Genomic DNA, 22,156 nt, shown 5'->3' on the forward strand with positions numbered 1-22,156 from the left:
ATCTCCTCCTCCCAGGTTCCTCTTCTTACATATGTTATCGCAGAGGTGCAGCCACTGTCACTAATTGTCTCAGCCTTGGCCAGAGCTGGGTGCAACTTGGAGCCAGGGAAGCTTTGAGAAACTTCTCACAGGGGCCACTGCTGTAGCCCCCTCCCCTGCTACCAAAACCCCGCCACACACACAAACCCAACGCATTCCAAGGTAACTGAAATGCAGGTTGCTGCTAAAAAAGGCAACACCTTTTCCTTCTCTCCTTTTCCACAGCTTCCCTTGTGCCTGGGTGAGGTCTTGTGTGACCACCATAAAGCAATCACAGATCTGGACCCTTCATGAGTACATGAAGCTCTTCAGTAATTGTTGATTCTGCTTGTCTCCACCGTGTTTCCCTACTTCAGCCTGAGCCTTTAGGCACCCTTACTCACAATACTCTGACAGAGGTGACTTCCTAAGCTTGCTCCCAGGCAGTTAGGAAACAATAATGCTTGTGGTTGGGCCAAATGGTGTGTAGCTGTGAATCTTATAAAGCTGTGATGTCCTTCCAGACTCCTCGTGCTGGCAGGGCAATGCTGTTCTAGGTGTCTGTGCTGACAGACGGATTCCTTCTGAGCCCAGCGTGCTTGGCCTTGGCAGATTACTGAGTTGGAGCAGAGTCAAGACCCTGGGAGACGGACAGTCTGTTGGGTCAGGTTGCTCCCATCTGGAGTGGCAGTACTTGGCCCACCTCAGCAGTGGCTCTCCTCTCTGATACCAGGAGTTCCTGTTTCTCACATCTCCTTTCACAGAGTTTGGCACCTCTCTCTTTTGAATGTTACAAAATTCAGTAATTCCACCAGGAGGAAATGAAGGAAACAGCTTTGTCCTTGGATTTTGAGACTACTTGGATCCTTTTAATCCCTGCAAGGTAGAGTGCCTTATACCTATTTACAGTGAGAGAATGCTGTATTTGCTGCCAACACAAGAATTACATTTTATTTTTGTGTTACAGATGAGGGCTGTAAGGAGACACTGGCTTTTGTGTTCATTGCTGGATACAGCATCACTTGGTTGAAATCACCTGGAGAGTAACCTAACAGTCTAGTATGGGTAAGATGTGTATGCATGTTTCAATTTTTTGTTTCCCTACCTCTGCACTTTTAGAGGTGCCTTTTGGATACAACAGGCTGTAATTTAATCTCTATCAGTCTCTGTGAGCTGTTGTATTACCAGTATACTAAACTACTTGTTTCTTTCAGCAGAGACAGACTCCTGAAGCTGGCGAAGATGATGCAGAATATCACGTGGTGTTTATTGTAAAAGCTTTACAATGTGACTTCTCCCAGAATATTCAAACAAGGCTCAGTTAGCACTGCATGCTGTTGTTGAAAAGCTGAGTCGACTGAAAAACAATTTGGCAAAACATATTGCTTATTGAAAACTGCTTTATCTTATGCAGTATTACCAATATGAATGTACAAGGAGAGAATGGCCTACAGGATTTAATAAAGCTTTGTGGGTTTTTCCAGAAATGATACTGCTTTTGTTCTTCTATGGGAAGACTGGGGAAAGGTCTAGAACTGACCTGTCAGTGGTTTGGGTCCTGGAGGTAGATTACATGAGGATAATGGGCAAATAGGAAGGGGCTCCCTGTTACAAAAGCATGTGTACTGAATTCAAATTCCATAATCTTCTGTGCTGGGAAAAATGAAGCCAGTTATGGCTTTCAGTAAGGCATAACTGACAAGTGTGGCTTGAATGCTGTAAATCGTCTCGGGCTGTGTAATTATGTTTTAGGATGTTTCCCAAATGCTTCTTTTGACAGCTTGATTTTCACAACCTGGAAAAGAGAGAAGTATTGACACTTTATACTGATAAATACGCTATGTACTATCCATTGAAACTGGACCATTATTTGAATAATAAAGCCTGCACTGAGTGACTGGACATGGTAAAAGAGATCCCACTTTACCTCTGAATGCCTTATTTTAACAGTTAGGTGAGGAGAGAGCAGATGGAATACCTTTATCAATACAGTCTGATACAGGAACAGTTTCTTACATGTCATGAACAGGGGGTTATTTTGTTGTCTTTTATTACCCTGCAGGCAAAGAAAAATTGCTGGTTATGGGTCTTTTTTTTTTTTCATATTCTTGGGGTTGTTATTTTTGAGTCCTTAGAATGGTATGAAAACACTGTATCTTTAAGCATTGCTTCAAATTTGTCAGGTGTGATAATGAGTTATGTACAAGGTGAGACTCACTTCATCCTCTAAGCTGTTGTGCAATCTGGAAGCAAAGGCCAAATGAAGTCCAAAAATAGAGTCCAGAATGGCAGCAGCTGCCAGAGGCATTAAAGAAGAAACAAACATACAGCTTTTTCATTGTGCTTAAGACCAGAAAAGATCATTGTGATCACCTAGTCTGACCTCTTGCATTAGCAAGAACATTGCTCAGTTGAGTGCTATAGTTAGAACAGATTGTTTTGTTTTTAATTGAATTTACACCCAACTTTAGAAGGGCATCTATCTTTGAAGTCTGGAGTGATAAAGAGCCTGCAGTGTTTCTTTGGAGTTGTCCCAGTGGTTAAGCAATGGCAGTGTAAAAGTAGTGGATTCTTATCTGTCTGAATTGGGCTGATTCTCAGCTTCTGGTTATGTATTTCATGAGAGACAAAAAGTCCTCCTGCTGTCCAGTATCTCCCCATGTAGGCTTTTAAGGACCATAATAGCTACCAATAGGTGCCGTGTTCAGCTAAATTCAGTATATTCCCTCCAGGATATATTGTGAGTCTTCAAATCATTCTTGTTGCTCTCAAAATGACTTGTGCTCACCAGCAGTTACTGTCTCACTAATCTGTGTATCCCAAAGCAGACCGTTAGCAACAACTTCATTCTTGGTTCCAGATTTTTTCTGGACTAAGAACCAGTGCTTGTGTGAAAGTCAAAGCATGGCTCTTAAATAGTGATTGCCCACTCAAAGCTAGTTCTAGGAAACAAACCCATCTCATTGAATTTAACTGGATTAATCCCTATAATGTCCATATTGTGTAAAATTAATGGTTGTGTTGGAATAGCATGCACTATTAAGGTTTACCAGAACTCTAGGATAATATGTCAACATAATGTCAGAGAAGACCAAAGGTTTGTTTGTATTAGGTTTGATTGATGAAAATTATATTCCATAGATTTCAGTGCTGATAGTCAAATTAATTGTATTTCTGATTTCTCTTGTTGAAGATGTTTCTTGTTGTTTCTCCTCTTGCATGTGCTTGATCACACATCTGCATTTTCCTCACTTTGATATTTGACAAGCTAACAAGAAGTGGACTAGGAAGGGTTCAAGCTTGCTTTTTTTTTTTTTAGATGCTTGGGAGTCTACTCAGTCTCATACTGTGAACTGTTTCTCTTGGGCTCTCAGAAGTCTGAGAGCTTTTACTCACTTTCACCAAAGGCAGATCAGTAAAGGAGACAAATGAGGTTAACACCTACCTAAGATAAATGCAGACAGATAATCTCTGTTGCTTACTTTCAGTGGAGCCACCCAGAGGATGAGGCATTGTTATAGACACAATAGGTCAGACAGCCATTGTGGCTTTCATTTACATGTCCTCCTTCCTCTTCACAAGTCCTAATTTTTTTTTTCCTGATGCAGAACACTATTTTGGGTGAGATCCATGCAAGCTACAGTGCCTAAAACCTGAAAACCTTCATTTCAGAGCACTTTGAACATATTGCCTTACATAAATCATGCATCTGCATGCTCAAAGCTGTGAATTAAGACCAGTGAAAATATTTGATGAGTGGAAATAGATAATACTGTTTCAGAAGCAAATGTCACTTTCAGACTGCACAGTGAATTAAGGATAGTAGTATCTACAAAAAGATCACAAACCAGTTTTCAAAAAGTAGTCCTCTTAGGATGAGTAAATAAAGTTACTGTATCTAAATTCCTGAACTGGTATATTTGAAGAGTTGATTTTAAGAGCACTGTTCATGTGTTGCAGGTTATACAGAGAATATTCTACACAGTAAATCGATCCTGGTCTGGGAAGATCACTCTAACAGAGCTGAGGAAAAGCAACTTCTTGCAAGTATGTAATTTCTGCCTGAACAAGTACACAATGCATCATACCTTTGTTCCTGTAGCTATATACTGTATAGCAAGGGGGCAGTGCCTGGGTTGTGGGGAGGTCGGCCAAGCAGCGCTCAGTGGAGTGCCGGAGCTGGTGAAGGAGTTGTGTCTGAGTTGAGGGAAGACCAGGGCCTGGAAGCAGCCAGGAGCACACTGATAGAAGGCCAAGGGGCGACTGTGCACCTGCTCTGAAGCTACATCGAGCAGATTGGCTCTTGACTCCTGCTCTAGTCAGAGGAAGGGAAGCAAGACACAGCAGTGCACCTGTGTGAAGTGGCTCGCTGAGCTGCCAAGAGTAGCTGCTGGGTTGCCTACCCTACACGGTGGGTAGGACAGCCAATTTCCTGGCTCCCAACCGGCAGTCTGCCCACCGACAGTTGGTCAGGCATGTTGTGCTGTGCACTTGCAAGACCATGCATCTTGTGAGCTGATTTCTGCTTCGGCTGTAGACTTCTTCAGAAAGGAGCATCTTTATTCTTCAGAATAAACCTTAGTTCTTGTTAAAATCCCTGTCATGTATCCCTACGTTGGGCAGAGTTTTCAGGGTTTGGATCTTTGTTCTCTGTATATTTTGCTCAAAAGAGCAAAAGGTTAAAACTGTCTGAGGCTGTTCAACTCCAGCCCAACCTAAAAAGCCAGAAACCTTTTAGCCTGAAAGGTTAAGGACTCAGCTAAGGCAGTGAAACTCCCCTACTGCATCCTGTTCTCCCTTCCAGATGTAGTGTGCTGTCTTCCTCAAAAGCCTCAAGCATGAATTCATGCTCTTCCTCCTTTCAGATATCTTCTGCCCCACTGATCACATCAGCTAATGAAAAAATCAGTGCTCCCTTGGATTGTCTCATGCCAGTCGGAGCCTTCTGATCCCAGTTCCTCCTCTGTTATAAACAAGTCCAACTTACTCTGCCTCTTTATTCACTCATTTTCTCCCTTTATACACTCTTGCCCTTTTTCTCCTTGCATATCTACGCTGCCTTTCACGTCCTGCAGCAGGGAAGTTCAGTTCTGGGACCATAATTTTGCTTGGGCAGCTCTTTGCTGCATGTGTAAATGGTATATTTTGTCATGAGCTGTAAAAGAAAATAATTAGTTACTGAAAAACCTCCCCAAGTGATTATCATCTGCCAAGAAATGGAGAGACCCACAAAAAATCTGAAGAAGCTAGTGACTGACTGATCAGAGGTTTTTAGACTTGAGTGTGAGCAAGTCAGAACAGTGCAGCTCTGGCAATGCCATCCTGTTGTCCCTGCCTGAAACTATGAACCTAGTAGACAGCAGAATGTGAGAGTTTTGTTGAGACTCAGGTGGGTTCCTTAGATGTGAGATGACTGAAAATTGATGTTGAACTGTTGATGCTTGCGTATAGCACTGCATCTGGTTTTATGGTTATGGGTAGAAGGGCCGCTAAGCCTGCCTGCTTAGAGACACAACTCCCTGGGATAGCACTCAAGCTGTCTTTCACCTCCTCCCTTCTGAGAGGCTGCGAGGGCAGGGGAGGACAGACTTATAGCTCACTTGAGTCTATGAGCTTTTTCACATTCCTGCAGCCGTAATTTTTTAGACTGAAAAGGCTGTCTGGTGTCCCATGGCCTCGGCACTAGGAGAAAGTCAAACATGCAATACTCTCTTGTCAGTGGGAAGGTGGAGAGGAGGGCGGAGGTAGATGTGAAGTAGGAATGAAACAAGGATGTTGTCACTAAACGTTTTCTAGCAAGACATGTTAACAGATGTTATGGTTGGAAATCTGTCTAAGCCTCGCAGTTAAACCAGGCTAATTCCTGTCAGTGGCAGCCCAGGAAAATCAGTGTGATTGGTTTGATCTGCTTGGGGTCCATTCCAGGCATGAGACTGGAGCAAGACTTGATTTTGCCCTTTGGGAGCAAGGCAAGGATGTGTGAAGATGTATCTTAGTTCCTATGGAGAATTGTAAACTTGGTGGTGTAAATGGCTCTAAGAGTCTCTGGTGTAGGTCAGAAATGTTTCACAAATAATGGATCCTAGCTGAGACAGCAGTTGTGTTCTTGTTTCTCTGTCTCTTCACTCACTATAGCTGGAAGTGAGCAGAAGTTGTTTGTGGAAGTGGCACAAATATTGTGCATATATACGCTAACCAGGATAGCCAAGCCAGATGCTCTGTAAGTGCCTTTTAAGGAATGCAGCAATAGAATCTCCTATAGAAAGGCTGCATTTTGGATTAGCTCTGAGCTGTGTTCACCCAACTTCCTCAGAGGTTGGAGGACTTGAGCTGCTGAACTGCCTCTTTGTCTAGATTTAACTTCCCACTTTATTTGTACTCTTTCAGACTCTTGCTCTCTTGGAAGAAGAAGATGACATAAATCAGATCACAGATTATTTCTCCTATGAGCACTTCTATGTTATATACTGTAAATTCTGGGAGCTGGACACTGACCATGATCTTTACATCAGCCAGAAGGATCTGGCTAGGTACAGTGATCAAGGTATGCTGCCTGCAAGCTGTGGTGGGACGAAGGGGATTGCTGAAAACAGAATGTTCCCACTAAAGAGTAAAGCCTAGCTTTAATTTGGTGAATTTGATGGCATAAAAAAAAAAAAATGGAGCCATCCATCTCTTAACACAAATGCTGATGTACAGAGACAACTGTAGGGGCTTAGACACAGAGAAATGCAGTACAGACTATTTTCTGGATGAGTAGCTAGAGAGGGGGCTTTGTGCATGTGTGGGTCACTGCCAGAAGGATGAGCTAAAATAATGTCTTGAAACTTGCTTATTATTTACTGAGGGTTTTGCAGGAACTTGGAAGTAGGGACAAGAAGGACAAGCCCATGTGAACTTCAAAGATTGTTGAAGTACAATCTCATTATGCATGAGAGAAATTCCAGAGCCCAGTGAAGCTCAGTGAATTTCAGTTTGCAGATGCACTCTGGAGAATCTCTCTTGAGTTTAGTGCAGAATTCCTTTCCACAAGTTGAGCAGATGCTGAGTTGTCAAAGGTTCAAGGGCCGTGGATAAGTTAATGGAATACAAATCCACAAAGGGCTGAAAAATCCAAAGGCATTTGCTCTGTATGTGTTGGGCTAGATGGAGGCACTCAAGTCAGCTGGTTTTAGGATTATCTGTGTTCTGAGAGCAGGATACGCCCATGTGCTTACCTGGTACGACTGAGGATCATAGAATCACAGAATCATTCAGGTTGGAAAAGCCCCTTGGGATCATCGAGTCCAACCATCAGCCCTACTCTACAAAGTTCTCCCCTAAATGTAACATTTTGAATGAGAGCTTGAGCTATTCACCAGCATGTTTAATCCTAAAGACAAAATCTTGGATTCTTCCATGTGGTTGCTGTACTTTTTGGGAAAGTAGGTCTGGGACAGAGAATCAGATTTGGCAAAATGGGATGTTTGGACACAGTGTGTGACTGGAGGTGGAAGGAAAGGTGAAGTGTGTGGTAAGGTGTTGTAGTGTGTAGGGCCACAGGGATACGGAGGTGTGACAAGTTGTCAGGCATTGCTGGATCTCTGGGGATGGGGACAACATTTGATAGGAGCCAAGATCCTAGTGGACTGAAACAAGAAGGAAGGAAGGGGTGCAAGAATGACAGTAGGTATGTGTGCCTGTCAGAGTGGCGTGGTGGCCCACGTGTTCCGAGTGCAGGTGTTTATGGGAAGGCCGTGGTGGTTGTGTGTGAGGCAGTCACAGGGGTCAGGAGCTGGATGGGGTGAGGATGGAGCAGTGCCTGACTGGGAGACTTGGTCCCTGCTGAGAGGCGGGCATGTGGAGATGGAGTATTTCTTGCACAGGAGGCTTAAGAGCACTGGGTGCTGGGAGCTAAAGATAGAAGGGGTGCTGTGGGCAGAGTGAAGGGGAGAAGCAGCCTGTCAGCAGTGCATCTGGGGGATGTGAGGGGTGGTGCAGGTTGGGTCTGCCTGGATGGTGTGTCGGAAGCGTACCAGGACTACAGATCTGATGGAGAATGTGTAGAAGGAGGCGGGGATCTGAAGGATGTCAGCAGTCTGGGAGGGTGAGGTCGGGGTGCAAATCCTGCTCAAGACTGGTATTTGCTGCTTGGCTCATGTGTCTCTGCCATAACAATCTATCCCACACATTTCCTGGCTGGCAAAGTCCTCCCACTCACCTGAAATGATGCTTGGTTTTCATTGTCCTTCCCTGCAGCAGGATTGCCACAGCTTGTGCTCTGCTAGGAAGTGTTTTGTAAGGATTTGGTGTGTGATTTTAACTGAGCTTCTTTTGCAATACATGCTGAAATAGTCATCTTCTATCAGCAGGATTTGCTTTTGTGACAGATTCTACTGCAGCAAAGTAGGAGTAACACTGCCCATGTCCAGGAATCCAGATAACACACAGTTGCCATATTTGTGGGAAATACAGTGTTTGGGAGGATACAAAGGCAGGCACACTGGGAGAATCAGCTTTGTTTTTTACAAAATGCTGCTAAACAGAGACCAGTAAAGTGGTTAGGCAGTCAATGTAGATAGAGCATTCTTTTAGCAACGGGAAATGGCTTTGTGTGGATTCAGCATCAACAACTGATCACAGTTATTCCTGTGACCTGTAGCTTCATTTTTCTCTGTGTTTTCTTTGTTTCCAGCTTTATCAAACAGGATTATTGAGCGAATATTCAGCGGCGCTGTGGTGAGGTGAGGAATAGCATACTGGTTGGGGATAGAAGTGAAGGGTATTTCTGATCAGAAATGTAAGATACTCTCAAAATTCCCTGCTGATCAGAGTGGTTTCCAACGTGGTGCTCCAGTTGGAGCTGCCTGAAAATGGAGTGAGACTTCTGGGTATCTTAAGAAAACAAATTACAAAATCTCATAGAATGACCACCCGTAGACCTCATCGTAGAACATGCTGGGCATAGCTGGAGGGAGCATGCCAGCACCATGTGTTTGTGCCCCACAGTGGCACAGAGATAGCTGATGAGCACTGCTTTAAAGTCTCCAAAAACAGCCCAGCACTTGTGGGAGGGGATGTGGTAGATGAGCCTCAGCTCTGCAGTGACAGCAAGGCAGCAAATGCTGTGCTTGTGGGGAAGCACACAAGGGCTGGTGCTGCAGAGTGCAGGGAGTACAGGCTAAATGGGTGATGCCCCATTTTCTCTCACTAATGATTTGGTGCTTTTGAAAAATATGTTTGATAACATTACTGAGTATTCAGGAGCCTGGTGATCTGGGGTTGGTTTTTTTTTTCCTTGTGTGTCTTCCAGAGGCAACGAAGTTCAAAAGGAAGGCCGCATGAGTTATGCTGATTTTGTGTGGCTCCTGATTTCAGAGGAAGACAAAAGGAGTGCTACAAGGTCTGAATGGTTTCTGTGTCTTAGTAAAAGTATTGAGATGAGCAGATAAAGTTATAGAAACTTCTGTGATGTACCACTTTCTACAAGAGACATCAGCCTGGGTTCCAGTGATTATTAGGAAGAAAATTACTTAATGTCAATGTTTGGTCAAATCAGTTGCCTTTCTTGATGAGAAATTGTGTAGAAGCAGAGTTTTCTTGTAATCAATCCCTTCAGTTACCCAATGCCATGAAGCACTGGCACTGAGTATAAACCCATGAGATGTTTGCAGCAGGTAGGTGTGTTCCCTTCACGCATGTAGCAAGTGCTGAAACCAGGACAGAAAGGTTTGTAGGGAAACTTCACTGTGTCACTCTGTAAAACCTGCCCATGTGCCTGGTTTACACAGCTAGCAGGAGACTGCTGTGCAGAATTGAACTCCATCTGCATGCAGTTATTAGGACAAGGATTCTTATGAGTAAAAATGAGAAGAATAATGCATAAATGCAGGGTTGAACTATATGGAGGTGAGGGGAGGATGTAGAGTGCAACTGCCTGAAAGCATTGCCTTCTGTGTAAAGGAGTAGAGGACGTAAGTGCATACCATGCCTGCCTCATCACTCACTGGGGTCACTCAGGGATAGCCAGTGTCCTGGGTTCAGAGTTGGTTGTATTTGGCCAACTTTTGCTGCTGAATCAGGCAGGGACACCCTAACCAATGTGAGCCGGTTGAGCTGCAACACTGTGGACGCTTGCTACAGCTACCAGATGAAACGGGTCATGGGCATGACTGTGCTCACAGGCCACCTAGGAGACTAACAGGAGGCACTCGAGCATTGGCCTGTGCCCTGATCCTTCCCAGTGGGTGTTTTCATCCCCGGTTTTATGCCAGCCTTTGGGCAGAAGAGCATTAGAGGATGGGGGAAGGGCAATGTGCATTGCTGTAATCTCTGCCATATAGATTTCCTTGTACAGTGCTGCGCTTTCACTAGTCCTGTCTTTTTCCTAGCATTGAGTACTGGTTTCGGTGCATGGACCTGGATGGGGATGGAGTGTTGTCCATGTATGAACTGGAGTACTTTTATGAGGAGCAATGTGAGCGGATGGAAGTGATGGGCATAGAACCACTGCCATTTCATGACTTGCTGTGTCAGATGCTTGATCTTGTTAAGCCAGAGAGGGAAGGTAAATCCTGTTTCATGGGAGTTTCCGTCCTCTTTGATCTATGGTGGACTGAGAAAGTAATGTCACTGTGAAACCCATCTATAGGTAGAGCCTTTTGTTAGAATCACAGGGCTGAAACTGCTGCACAAGATTGAAATCTTAAGAGTGGCTATTGTGCCATATGCATCAGGAGGGCTGAAATACTAAAACAAGAGACCTTGCGAATGAACTTGCTGGATCTGGAGTAACAAATCTTGTATATTCCAGCTGTGGGATGTGCTCATAGTCTAGATTATGAAACTGGACCATCCCTGTTCACATTCTTTCATATTTCACATGAATGTGAAAGATCTCCATATGTATGTGACATTTAAGCCTAATAAATTCACACATTTATTGAATAGTGTTAAAATCGTTGACTGACTCGGGAAGAAATTTTGTAATATTGTAGCATACTGGTGTCACAATGAAAACTTCGATAACACTGACAAGGGACGGGTCCAGTCTCTCACTAAGCACAGTAATGTGGGGTTTTTTTCTGTAGGAAGAGTAACCCTGCGAGACCTGAAGAGGTGCAGAATGGCTCATGTGTTCTACAACACCTTCTTCAATTTAGAGAAATACCTGGACAATGAACAGAGGGATCCCTTTGCAGTGCAAAAGGTATCAATCACCTTTATTGCTAAACACAGGCCTTCTCAAACCCACCTTTGGAATGCTGCTGGATGGAGGGAAAATCCAGCTGAATGTAAGAAAACTTTTTTCACAAGTGGGCCAGTCAAGCACTGGAACAGGTTGCCTGAAGAGGTTGTGCACCTTCTGTTCTTGAAGGTTTTCGAGATGTGAGTGGACAAAGCCTTGAGCCCCCTGATCTGACCTCACAGCAAACCCAGATTTCAGCAGAGGCTGGGGCTAGAGGCCTCCGGGGTCTCTTCCAACACAAGTTATATGCTATTTTATGATTTGGTTGCCATCACTGATCCTACACCACCAGCACTGGCAGTGCAGTGTGTGATTGTAGAGAGAATGATGGAGCCTGCTGAGTTGCACTGACTCAGCAGGCTGAAAGCAGGGGCTGAGCTGCACTAGAAGGGAACCTGCTTCGCTCAGTTTAGAACAGAGCTGTGAGATTCAGAACTTGAGATCCCATTTGTCTCCTTCCATCCCCTACACAGCAGCAGTCATAATTGTCAGCTACATTGTGAAGATTTGTTAAACATCTGGGTTGGGGTCTGATCCTTAATACCGCACTGTCAGTTTTCCCATAGCCTAAACAGAACCAAAGAGACAGGGGCCGAGGCAGATGAGGTGCCAGCTCCGTGATCAGACCGCGTATGTGGCACACTAGACGGAAGGTTTGGATGTTGCGGATTGTGCCTGGTTATCAGCCTGGCTGCACTGTCTTCGTCATCCTTCCTTCCCAAGCAGATAAAATACAGGAAGAGATTGTGGCTTTTGAATTTTGCAGTTGTTGCTCACCATTAACTGTGGGATGTTCAGAGACTTGAGTTTTGTCAGCTGTTGGTATAAAGTTCCTATTTCTGGCTCCCCTTGTGTATCCAGTGAAATCAGATGTGACTACGGCTAGATGTGACTGTCTGCCAGAAGCCTCTTATCTGGTCAAAGTACAGAGGGAATGCCAAAACCAACTCTGTTCCCTCCCAGCTGTTCCCACATAAGTAAGAGAAACTTTGTGGTTCCATGATTCAAAGCTTAAATATATCGCAAGCGAGAACCACCCTGTTTGTTTGTTTGTTTAAACTGGATCATCATAACAGCAGTCAAGTGGGACCGGGGGGGAAACTTATTTTCCCCATTTTACAGTAAATGGCAGAGGGCCAAATGTTTGAGGATTTTATTCTGTAACCTCTCTCAAACTTGCCCAAATTTAGCAAACTCTGAATAGTTCCTCAAAAGATCATTTGCAATTAACATTTAATTAAAGATTTTAAATCACTGAGTTCTTTAACCAATTACAAAGCGCACAGATATAGAGCTTGCTGAGCTAAAGCAAGGAAAACATGCAGTTATTAATTCTCATCATTTATGAAATGAAGCAGGCTCAGTTTGTTGGTAGATCAGGTCACACACACTGAGTTTTATAGACTAAGGGATGTATTTTTTCATAGTTATTTATGTGCAGATGTTAAAATAGTTTAAGATAATTGTGAATCTTCCAGTTAAGGCAACTTTTGACTAGCTGTTTCTGTACAGTTGCTTACTATTCCTAGAATTGCTGTTTCATGCGTTTAAACCTGTTGTCAACAGCTGTGGAGAGGTATGGACATGGTGTGCTTGACTGTCTGGTCTCTTTAGGACATTGAAAATGATGGCCCTGAACCCTCTGACTGGGACAGATACGCTGCTGAAGAGTACGAGATTCTTGTGGCTGAGGAGTCTGGGAACGACCAGCTACAAGAAGGGTAAGCGTTGGCACTGCGCTGCCCTGGGGACACACGGCTCCACCTGAGGTTTAGTAGAAGCATGCGGATGCTACTTTTAACAGAAGTAGTGGGTTAGTGGACTTAACATTTGGACTCAACACTGGAGCATGTGAAGCCTGAAACAGTTGCTCCATAAGGCAGTCTTGGTGACTTTGTCACCGTGGGCTTCTTTGTGGGCAGGCATTTGAATCAGCTGCACACACTGCAGTAACGAAGATAGCTGTGAAAAAGGACAAAGCCTTTTTCTTTTGGCAACCATACAAAGAGATCAAATGACTTTTGCTGGTCTTGGCCATTTATTGACCATGTCACGCTATCATAGATTAGAAGGTGTAACTCTGTTTAAAAAGTCTCTACTAAGTATAAATTTAAGTCGAATAATTTTATTTTCTGCCAAACTTTATGCCTATTAGTTTGTGCTCTTCCTAAGATGTGTTTCAATGTTTTCATTCATTTTCAAAGTTTGCTGCGACTTTTTCTTTAAAACACTGTTGGTTTTTGCAATACCTACACTCATTCTTGCAGCCTTCTATAAAATTACAGACAGACACTCCAGCTATCCTTACAGTCAATGAATTTAGGCAGAGCAGTTGCTCCAGAACCTCTCTGTGTGCAAGGGCTTCCTGCAGAGGCTACTAACAGAGACTCAGTATAATTCTTTTAGATTTGTGTCTGTGTTAGTATCTTCTTGAGAATATTTCTCTGTAAGTTTCTAGGTTAATGTAACAACCATCCAAAGAATGCTTACCCTATGTTAATCTTGCGTGATTCAAGATTTCATCCATTCTTGAACCGTATTTGTAGAACCATTAGAGTACTGAGAAGATTGCATAATTTTCAAAGCTTCCCACACTGGAAATTGCTTGGGATAACAGTAGCACCTACTAATTAGCCACAGAGATTTGCAAAGCTATTGAGAGCTGTGTTTCCCTCTCCCCCTGTGATGTGCATCCAAACAGCTATGGGCTGTTCCCTCATCTCCTTTGAGCTGCCTTGCCTTTTTGTGGCTTCACAATGGAAGATGAGGTAGCACAGGATGGAAGATAAAATTGCTGTATTTCCTTCAGCTGCTTTGCAACACCTGTATCCTCAGCAGAGAAAAGAAATAGGAGTCTGCCATAAAAGCTTTGCAGGACCATGAATCCCTGAACACACCACAAACAGAGAAGTGGCAGGTGATGTCAGATTTTTGAAGTCTGTCTGAAACAGCTCTGTGTCTTCCTGTAAAGAGCATGTCAGCAACCTTGCTGCTTGCTTTTAAGAGCCCCTGAAAAGCTCTGTAGTCATGGCAGCAGGATTAGATCTCATTTGTGGAGCATAGCAACAGACCACGCAGGAAAAAAGGAAGGGGGAAAAGAAAAACAAAGAGCTGGATGCCCAGACAAATTTGCCAGAAACAGGCATTGAGTTTTTGCACATACATTGTTTCTGCTGTCCTCTGAGGATGACAGAACCAGGGAGTGGGGACAAAACCAAGACTATTTATGAGCTCTATGAGAGACTGGAAGATTTTTGGCTAAGTTAGCTGGCAGAATCGAAATCTGGTATTTGTTGTCTTAATACATTTCCAAATAAGCATCACTGAGCAATCGCAGATTAATTGGTAAGTGTGTACCACATCTGTGAGGTAGCCCTGTCCATAGCGTCTCTGGATGGAAGGTTTCTGAAGGCAGTCAGCAGCTGGCTGCAGGCTTGCCCATGAGGGAGCACTGCTCCTCAAGAGGAATCTCATCAAGACAGTGGATACTCAGAATGACTTCAAGGATGCTGTGATTCTATTGAGCTACAATCACCAAAAATAAGATGAGAAAGGTGTCATCTTGCTCAAGACTGCAATGAAGCATCACATTTCCCTGGAAGCTTAAGCCATGCTCTGCTTTATACACCTGTGAATGAGATTTAACGAAGAGAGTCTGTTCCCTGTGAATGTATACACAGAGTCGTTTTTGAAGGCAGAATCAATAGTTGAACCTGACCAACATAAGCTCTTAATGCAGATACAAGCATTGGTTTTGCAGAAATCCCTTCCTGCAGTCCAGGCAATGGCCTGCCTGGCAGAAGAGGGCACTGCTTTGTTCACTGTTCCAGAAACCAGTTTCAGCCAGCTGATGTACACGGAAGCCATAGGTGCCTTCATGGAAAGAAACCTTTCTCCATAGGAAGGGAAATAAAGGGGAAGAGGCCATCTTTTACCAGGTGCTGATAGGAAAGAATCCCCTTCACCTGAGCAACAAGGAGCAAGGTCACAAGGCAGAGCAATCCTGCTCAAGGTGGGACAAAGACACAGGATCAGATGATGTTGCTTTAGGCAACTTAAACCATTTTCTTGTCTCCCTCAAGTCAGCTGATGGCTCAGTCACTCACTACAATGAACCCAGCAGCACAGGGAAGTGGAAGGGGGAAGAAGTATATCGCTGAACCACCCAGTGACAAAATGTGTGAATGCCAGAAGGAAGGACAAAGAATTTCCTGGAGGAATTTGCCTTCTCTGAACAAGCTGGAGTTGCCATGGTTGAGTCTTGAGGAATGGGTGTTTAATCTACATGTGCCCATATGTGTCTTTAGGGGACTGTGAAGTTTTGAAACTGTCCTGGAAGTCGAGTGGGTGATTATCTTTAGTGCTAATCTCATGGAAGAGCTGTCCTTTGGATGCTTCCTAGCCATGAAAGTGGAAAGCTTTTTTTCCAAGATGGGAAAGGCAGGCACTGTTGAGCCTTAAGGAGCAAAAAAGTGAAGTGGAGAAGGACAGTGAGAAGCCCCTTTTGAAGCAGACATGAGAAGGTTTAGTCCAAAAGCAAAAGGCACCAGAAAAAAAAATTATAAAGGAGCTCCAAGTGCTGGTGAATGCAAGATAAACAATACAGGAAAGAAGTCACATTCCATGTGTAGGGAAAAAAGGAAGAAAGCTAATTGAAGTTGGTAAAATTGAAGGAAATGAGGATGCAAAAGGAACATTCCTAAGAACAGCATTCAAATAGAAATAAAAAGCTTTCCTCAGCTGCATCATCTTAAACCAAGGAGCCATTAGAGAAACTGAGGCACGGGCCATTCCCAGGTGGGGAATGCCGGGAGGGCAGGGCCGCGCAGGCTCCCCACAGCTCCAGCCTGAGCACAAAGGGTGCATATCGTGCACTTTTTCACAACTTTGCATGCCTGATCAGAACAGTTACTGGTGTAGGATCCAGACCGTTGTTTCCCTTCTCCCACTTATGTGAGGATCCAGAAGGTGGCAGAATTACTAAGCAGGTGCTTTCCTTTATGGAAGAGAAGATCTCTGTGCTGTTCCTCTCTCCTTCCCATAGGGATCACCAGACTATAGCCTGGAATCCTCCCCACAGCAGGACATCCACGCTGACAGGCTCCCAAGGATTTGCTGTGCCTGCATATGGGTTAGGGAAGGGAAAAACAGCACAAGAAGCAGGAGACAGTTCTTTCTTGGCACCATCCATGCTGAGGTCTCAAAGGAGCTAACCTTTTTATAGCACAGTTTACCACCAAACAGCTATTTCTGTACTTGCCACTGGAACACCTGCTGCAACATTACCTTCATAAGCAGTATTGCTTTCAGAACAAAATAAAAAAAATTTAATTTCTTGGGGGTCCTGAGAAACTAACCTGTAGTGTCCTGAGACTGGAGGGAAAACATCTTAAAAAACATCACTTCTCAGGAATAGGAATGGGATGAAAGCCCTGGGGTGATGCCCTCTGCTGCAGAGCACGGAACCCAACCTGCCCAAATAGTGCAACTGGCTGTAGCTGAGAGTTCACAGCCAAACCAACTCGGGCCATAAATGCTAAGACCTGGATATTAAACTTCAAACCAAGTGAGAGAGGAACATGACAGCATGGCCACAATTGTTCTTCTGTGGATGTCAAAACATAGCCTAAGCCAGAAGAGTCTTTGGAAACCAGGTGTTTGTGAGCAGGTCTGAGCAAGCCAAATCTCCTCTAGGGCCTGGATGTGTGTGTGGCTGGACGACTTTATTTCTACACTGAACTGTTAAGGCTACTGTGAGATATTGACAATTGTTACTGAAACTGGATTCAAATTTTATAATGCTGAACACCAGTGAAAAGTTATTCTGGAAATTACAAATGAGGATGGATGGGAGCACAAAGTCATGTCAGCTCTCAGAATACTGATTACTTGTTAACCTCGAGGAGGATATTTATATCTTGCATGCTACTATATTTTAGCCAGCTGTTTTAGTAGCCACTGAAATAACTTGCCTGAAAACGCTTTCACCAAAATACGGCTTTTAAAGACATACCTTTTATCTTTGCAGATCATTTGAAGAAGACTATGACACAGATGAAGTCTTATCTCCCTCTGAAACTGGAGACAAGTCAGACAAACTAGTTATCTCAGATCTCTCAGCATAGAGAAATGGAAGATATTTAATCATTATCTTTCAAACTGGATAGAATTCAGTCCCAAGACATTTAGGGATTTTTCTTAAATCCGTCATTGGAGCAATGTGCTTTATTTTGTACACTGTAACTTGAGAACCCTTTTTCTCTTCCTGTGTAATTGCAATAAGGTAATTTCTATAAAAAGGCTTTTTACAACGTGTTATTGTGCACGCTCATTAAAAATGGTGATTGCACCTTGTTTCATTTATATATAGATTCTGTTATGTCCCCAGATGTGCAATAAATGCCAGCATCTAAAGATGAACTATAACAACTGCATGCAACATCTACAGTGGTCATTTCTCAGTCACTGCCCTTCTCTCCCCCTTGACTTTATACCAGGAGTGACAAAAGAGCTGCCAAATTAACTTAATTGAAATGTATGTCTAGAAATCTTTTAAAACACAAGTCACAACAAAGTTCTAGGGTTTTTTTCTTAGTGTCCTCAAAATCAAGACATCATGCCTGCACGTGGGGAGAGTGAAGTCTCCCTTTTGTGCTTTAAACCGCAAGCTCTTCCAGTTGATACTGGACATATTTTACTTGTATGAATCTACGGACAGTTAAAGCACTACATGATACATTGTTTCTGGAAGAATTTGAGATATAGTTAAAATTTCTACATATGTTCCTGTGCATAAGAAGATCTTCCTTAGGCTAGTGTTCTATCTCTGTAGAAGTATTTTCTAGCATGTTTACAAAAAAAAGACATAAGCTGTTCAGCTGGTGTACTGAAACTGCTGTGTTGTGTGTGCACCAGTTCCGTCCATTCCCTGTGTTCTCCTCTCTTGTGTTGCTAACCTGGAAGCTGAGATAATGAAGAAAAAACCCAATCCTTACCTAGTGTGCTAAATTTGTTACCAGAAGGATCCTTCAACTGGTAAAGGAATTAGTCTGCAATATTGCCAAAAATTTATTTCCCAGCCATGAAGTAGGCCCATCTCAGAGAGGAAACACTGTCACTAATGAATTCTTGCTTTAAGTGCAAAATTAAACTGACTTTCCCCATAGAATTGCAAGTGGTGGCTCTAGTACTAGCACAGAGTCTGCTGCTGGAGCTGTTCCTCCTTGCCAAGGAGTCTGTGATTCAGCACGGAGGCGATTACAACATACGTCTTACCAGTCCTCAGTTTTGGCCATCAGAGATACACAAATAGATCTGGTACTTACCTTCTCCAGCCTGGCACAGGTTTCAGCGGTCATATTTTATTTCAACTATCATAATTGTGCCCAAATAGGTAATGCTTTGTTGGTATGTATAGGCTGGATTTCCTCTCAGCTCAGAGTCAGCATATCGGGCCGTGCCTCCTCGGACATCCCTGCGTGAATCCCTGCCAGCACCCCCGAGGCAGAGCCCAGCCAGTTAACAGATACCTTGTGTGTACACATGCACACCCTTAGCCTGGTGCATTGTGCACATACAGATACTAGCACAAGGGAACAGTAATCCCTAGATGATAGCTCTGGGTGTTAATAACCAAATAAGTAATTGGCTGATCATTACAATGCAGCTTCAACTTTTCCAGGAGCCTTTGAAGCATAACACCTGCCTCCCAGTGCCCAGGTGGGAGGTACTGCTGCCGTGTGGAGGTTAGTAACTCTCTCCTCAGGATCAGACTCCAGAAGAGAGGAAGTTTTCAGTTGTCCTATTTTTTCTTGAACAAAGCTGCTATTTTTATCCAGATGCATATGCACACCCCAGGATCCTGGATTTATTTGGGAAACTTCTGGCTGGCCAGGTTATTAGAAAAGGCACTGCAAGGTAACTTCCAGGCCGTAATAAAGGCTGTAAGCAGGGAGCACTCTTACCCAACCAGAATAAGCCTCTTTGAATGCAAGCAGCACACAAGCGTGGCTCTGTTCAGCACCAGGGTGCTTGAATTGCATCTCCATCATCACTGTAAAACCTTGAGGCAAAGAGCTTTACTGAGGATGATTCCACAGAGGCCCAAATGCAGAAGCAGCTAGGAAATAACTGCAGAAACAAACACAGGATGGAAGTTGCACAACCACTGATTATAACAGACTCTCCACTTTTTAGCGGAAAGAACCTAGGCAAAGCTGTCCAGTGCTTTTCTTCGCTGTCTAGGTCCAGAGTGGCCTTTTACTCTTGACTTGGTAAAATTTTACGTCTCTCCAAAGGCAAAGATTCCTCAGAGGAACAAAAACAACCCGACCCCATTCTAGGCTGAGATTGAACCTTCATGTTACTTCAGCATTGCAACAGTATGGGAATGTCCAGTTTGCCAATTATGTAAAGCCTCATTCCAGACTAGCTTGGTGATTGTCTCTTAAACGTTTTAACCTGGGAGAGCCCTTTCACGTCAAAGAAAATAAGTTCTCCTAGTGCTGTACAGAGTAATTCAGGTTAGAAAGGACTTCCATAGGACTTCAGTCCACCTCTTTGCTCAAAGACAGGCCAGCTTCAAAGTTAGAGCAAGTTCTCAGGACCTCATCTAGCTGAGCTTTGAAAAATATCCACAGATGGTGATTCTACAGCCTCTCCACATACTATACTTCCTCCTCCCCCTCCTCATGGGAGTTCAGAGCAACAGCCTTTTCCAGGAAGGATGGATAGTCCGGGAATACACAATTTCTTTGTCACACAAGGAGGGAGTTCGATGAAGGACTCGAGGACTCACCAGTTGAGCAAGTGACACCCTGTTCTCACGCACCAGATGCTGGGATGCAGATACAGCTCATGATGGGCTCTGAAGAACTGGTCCTCCAGCAACTCTTGTTGCATTGCTCTTTGGTTTGGCATTTCTTTTCTTGCTAGGGCATACCTTGAGCCTACTTCTGCTGTTCCTGCTCTCTCTAGTCACCCACCACTTCAGGATCGGTCATCTTCCTCCTCATATGCCTTTTGCTCAGGGGCTTTAACTCAGCCCATCAAATCAATTCAGACTTGCACCTCACACCACACCCATCTGCCTGAACTGGTGCCTTTTCTTGAGGAACCACAGAATTACAGAATGGTTTGTGGGCTGGGACCTTAAAGATCCTCTAGTCCCACCGCCCCTGCCATGGGCAGGGACACCTTCCAACAGCCCAGGTTGCTCAGAGCCCCCACCCAACCTGCCAGGGAGGGGGCAGCCACAGCTTCTCTGGGCAACCTGTGCCAGGGCCTCACCACCCTCACAGGGAAGAATTTCTGCCTTATACCTAATCTAAAATCTCCCCTCTGTCAGTTTAAAAACATTACCCCTCATCCTATCCCTACACCCCTGATCAGGAGTCCCCCCACACCTTTCCTGTAGCCCCTTTCAGCCCTGGGAGGCCACTCTAAGGTCTCCCCAGAGCCTTCTCTTCTCCAGCTGAACCCCCCAACTCTCTCAGCCTGTCCTCACAGGGGGGTGCTCCAGCCCCTGATCATCTTCGTGGCTTCCTCTGGCCCCACTCGAGCAGGTCCGTGTCCTTCTGCTGTTGGTGCCCCCAGAGCTGGACACAGCACTGCAGGGGGGTCTCATGAGAGCGGAGCAGAGGGGGAGAATCCCTCCCTCGCCCTGCTGCCCACACTGCTCTGGATGCAGCCCAGGACACGGTTGGCTTTCTGGGCTGTGAGCACACATTGCTGGCTCACAGTCAGCTTTCCATCCACTGATACCCCCAAGTCCTTCTCTGCAAGGCTGAAGAAGTCAGTATCGAGAGCCTGATTAAAAATCACCACTTAGTTACCTTTTCAAGGTTTATCTTCAGTAAATTGAGCCAGAACCTTGTAGCTGCTCTGCTGAGCCCTTTGGCCCCCAAACCCAAGGCCCTCACTTCTACAGACAGAGGTTCACTGCTATGACGAAATGACTCCAAACCCAACCCATGCTTTCTAGTAATTCAACACAACAGTCTAATCAAAGAAAAAAAACCCAACTTACTGAAAGTGTTTTGCCTCATATGTAAATATAAGGACAAGCTACAGAAGCCACTCCCAGGATGATTTCAGTGCAAATCCTGGAGTGATTTATATTCTTTACTCCAGAAGTAAAAATCCATTCTCTCTCACTAATACATTTGAAGATAATAATTCAGCAGCCACAGATTAATTAGTAAAGGAGGTATTCTCTGTCCATTTGTGCCTTAGCCCTGCCCACAGCTTCTCTGGATGGAAGGTTTCTAAACTGCCGTATGTAAGCAAGGTAAATTTGGGAGCTCCCATTCTATTCATAGCTTTTCTTTCTGGATAGTCAAAACGTAAGACAGGGAAGTTTGTGAACACGGACCCCAGAACCTCCTCTGCTGCAACACACACCAGCTTCAGGGGCCAGCAAGCTCTCTAGAATGAAACAAAACCACGAATCATCACACAAAACTTGTCAGAGTCCAAGTCACTCTGACTTTCCTCCCATCTCCAACTGTCAATGCTACTTTAGATGTTGCATACCTTTCAAGACAGATCATGCCTTCTGCATTGCAAATCCAGCTCACACCGAAGTCTGTCATGAGCTGGATTCCTTTTTCCTTACGAGTAGTCAGAAAAGTGAGTAAAATTCAGTTTTGCATGATGAAAAAATACATTTGTGTTTACGTGTTCTCTCTAGTCTGCTTTCGTCTAGCAAAAAGAAGTCCTGTGTCTTTACAAAACCCTTGCTTTTTATTTTTATATTCACAAATATTCTCTCTCTGCAGTACTAAGATTGGAGGTACGGCTCGATAACAACCACATGCAATTATTGCTGGAATGGTACTAGCTCGATTTTTCTTTTTTCTTCTTCTAAAACCTCAGTAGCAATTGCTGCCTTAAGAGTCTTGAGCGGGCGGC

General features: G+C 44.2%; 1 protein-coding gene and 1 long non-coding RNA gene across 5 annotated transcripts in view; both read left to right on the top strand.

Moving 5' to 3' along the window:
- The window catches only part of PPP2R3A (protein phosphatase 2 regulatory subunit B''alpha), a 58,060-nt gene extending 40,381 nt beyond the window's left edge, over positions 1-17,679 (top strand). For 3 of the 4 annotated variants that reach the window (XM_074912608.1, XM_074912607.1, XM_074912609.1), the window contains 8 exons: positions 3,979-4,065; positions 6,406-6,562; positions 8,693-8,741; positions 9,311-9,400; positions 10,389-10,564; positions 11,088-11,206; positions 12,860-12,966; positions 17,274-17,679. In XM_074912608.1, coding sequence (XP_074768709.1) covers positions 3,979-4,065; positions 6,406-6,562; positions 8,693-8,741; positions 9,311-9,400; positions 10,389-10,564; positions 11,088-11,206; positions 12,860-12,966; positions 17,274-17,370 — 882 coding nt within the window. In that variant the 3' untranslated portion in view covers positions 17,371-17,679. Of the gene's footprint in view, positions 1-3,978; positions 4,066-6,405; positions 6,563-8,692; positions 8,742-9,310; positions 9,401-10,388; positions 10,565-11,087; positions 11,207-12,859; positions 12,967-13,014; positions 13,020-17,273 lie in introns of all 4 variants that reach the window. The other variant, XM_074912610.1, reaches the window with a different exon arrangement.
- Positions 539-1,461, top strand: LOC141963389 (uncharacterized). Its single transcript, XR_012634094.1, has 3 exons — positions 539-901; positions 986-1,083; positions 1,233-1,461. It is a non-coding gene; the product is annotated as an uncharacterized LOC141963389 (long non-coding RNA).
- Positions 17,680-22,156: the final 4,477 nt, after the last annotated feature.

This window comes from Athene noctua, chromosome 8 (assembly GCF_965140245.1).
Source record: "Athene noctua chromosome 8, bAthNoc1.hap1.1, whole genome shotgun sequence".
NCBI classification, from domain to species: Eukaryota; Metazoa; Chordata; class Aves; order Strigiformes; family Strigidae; genus Athene; species Athene noctua.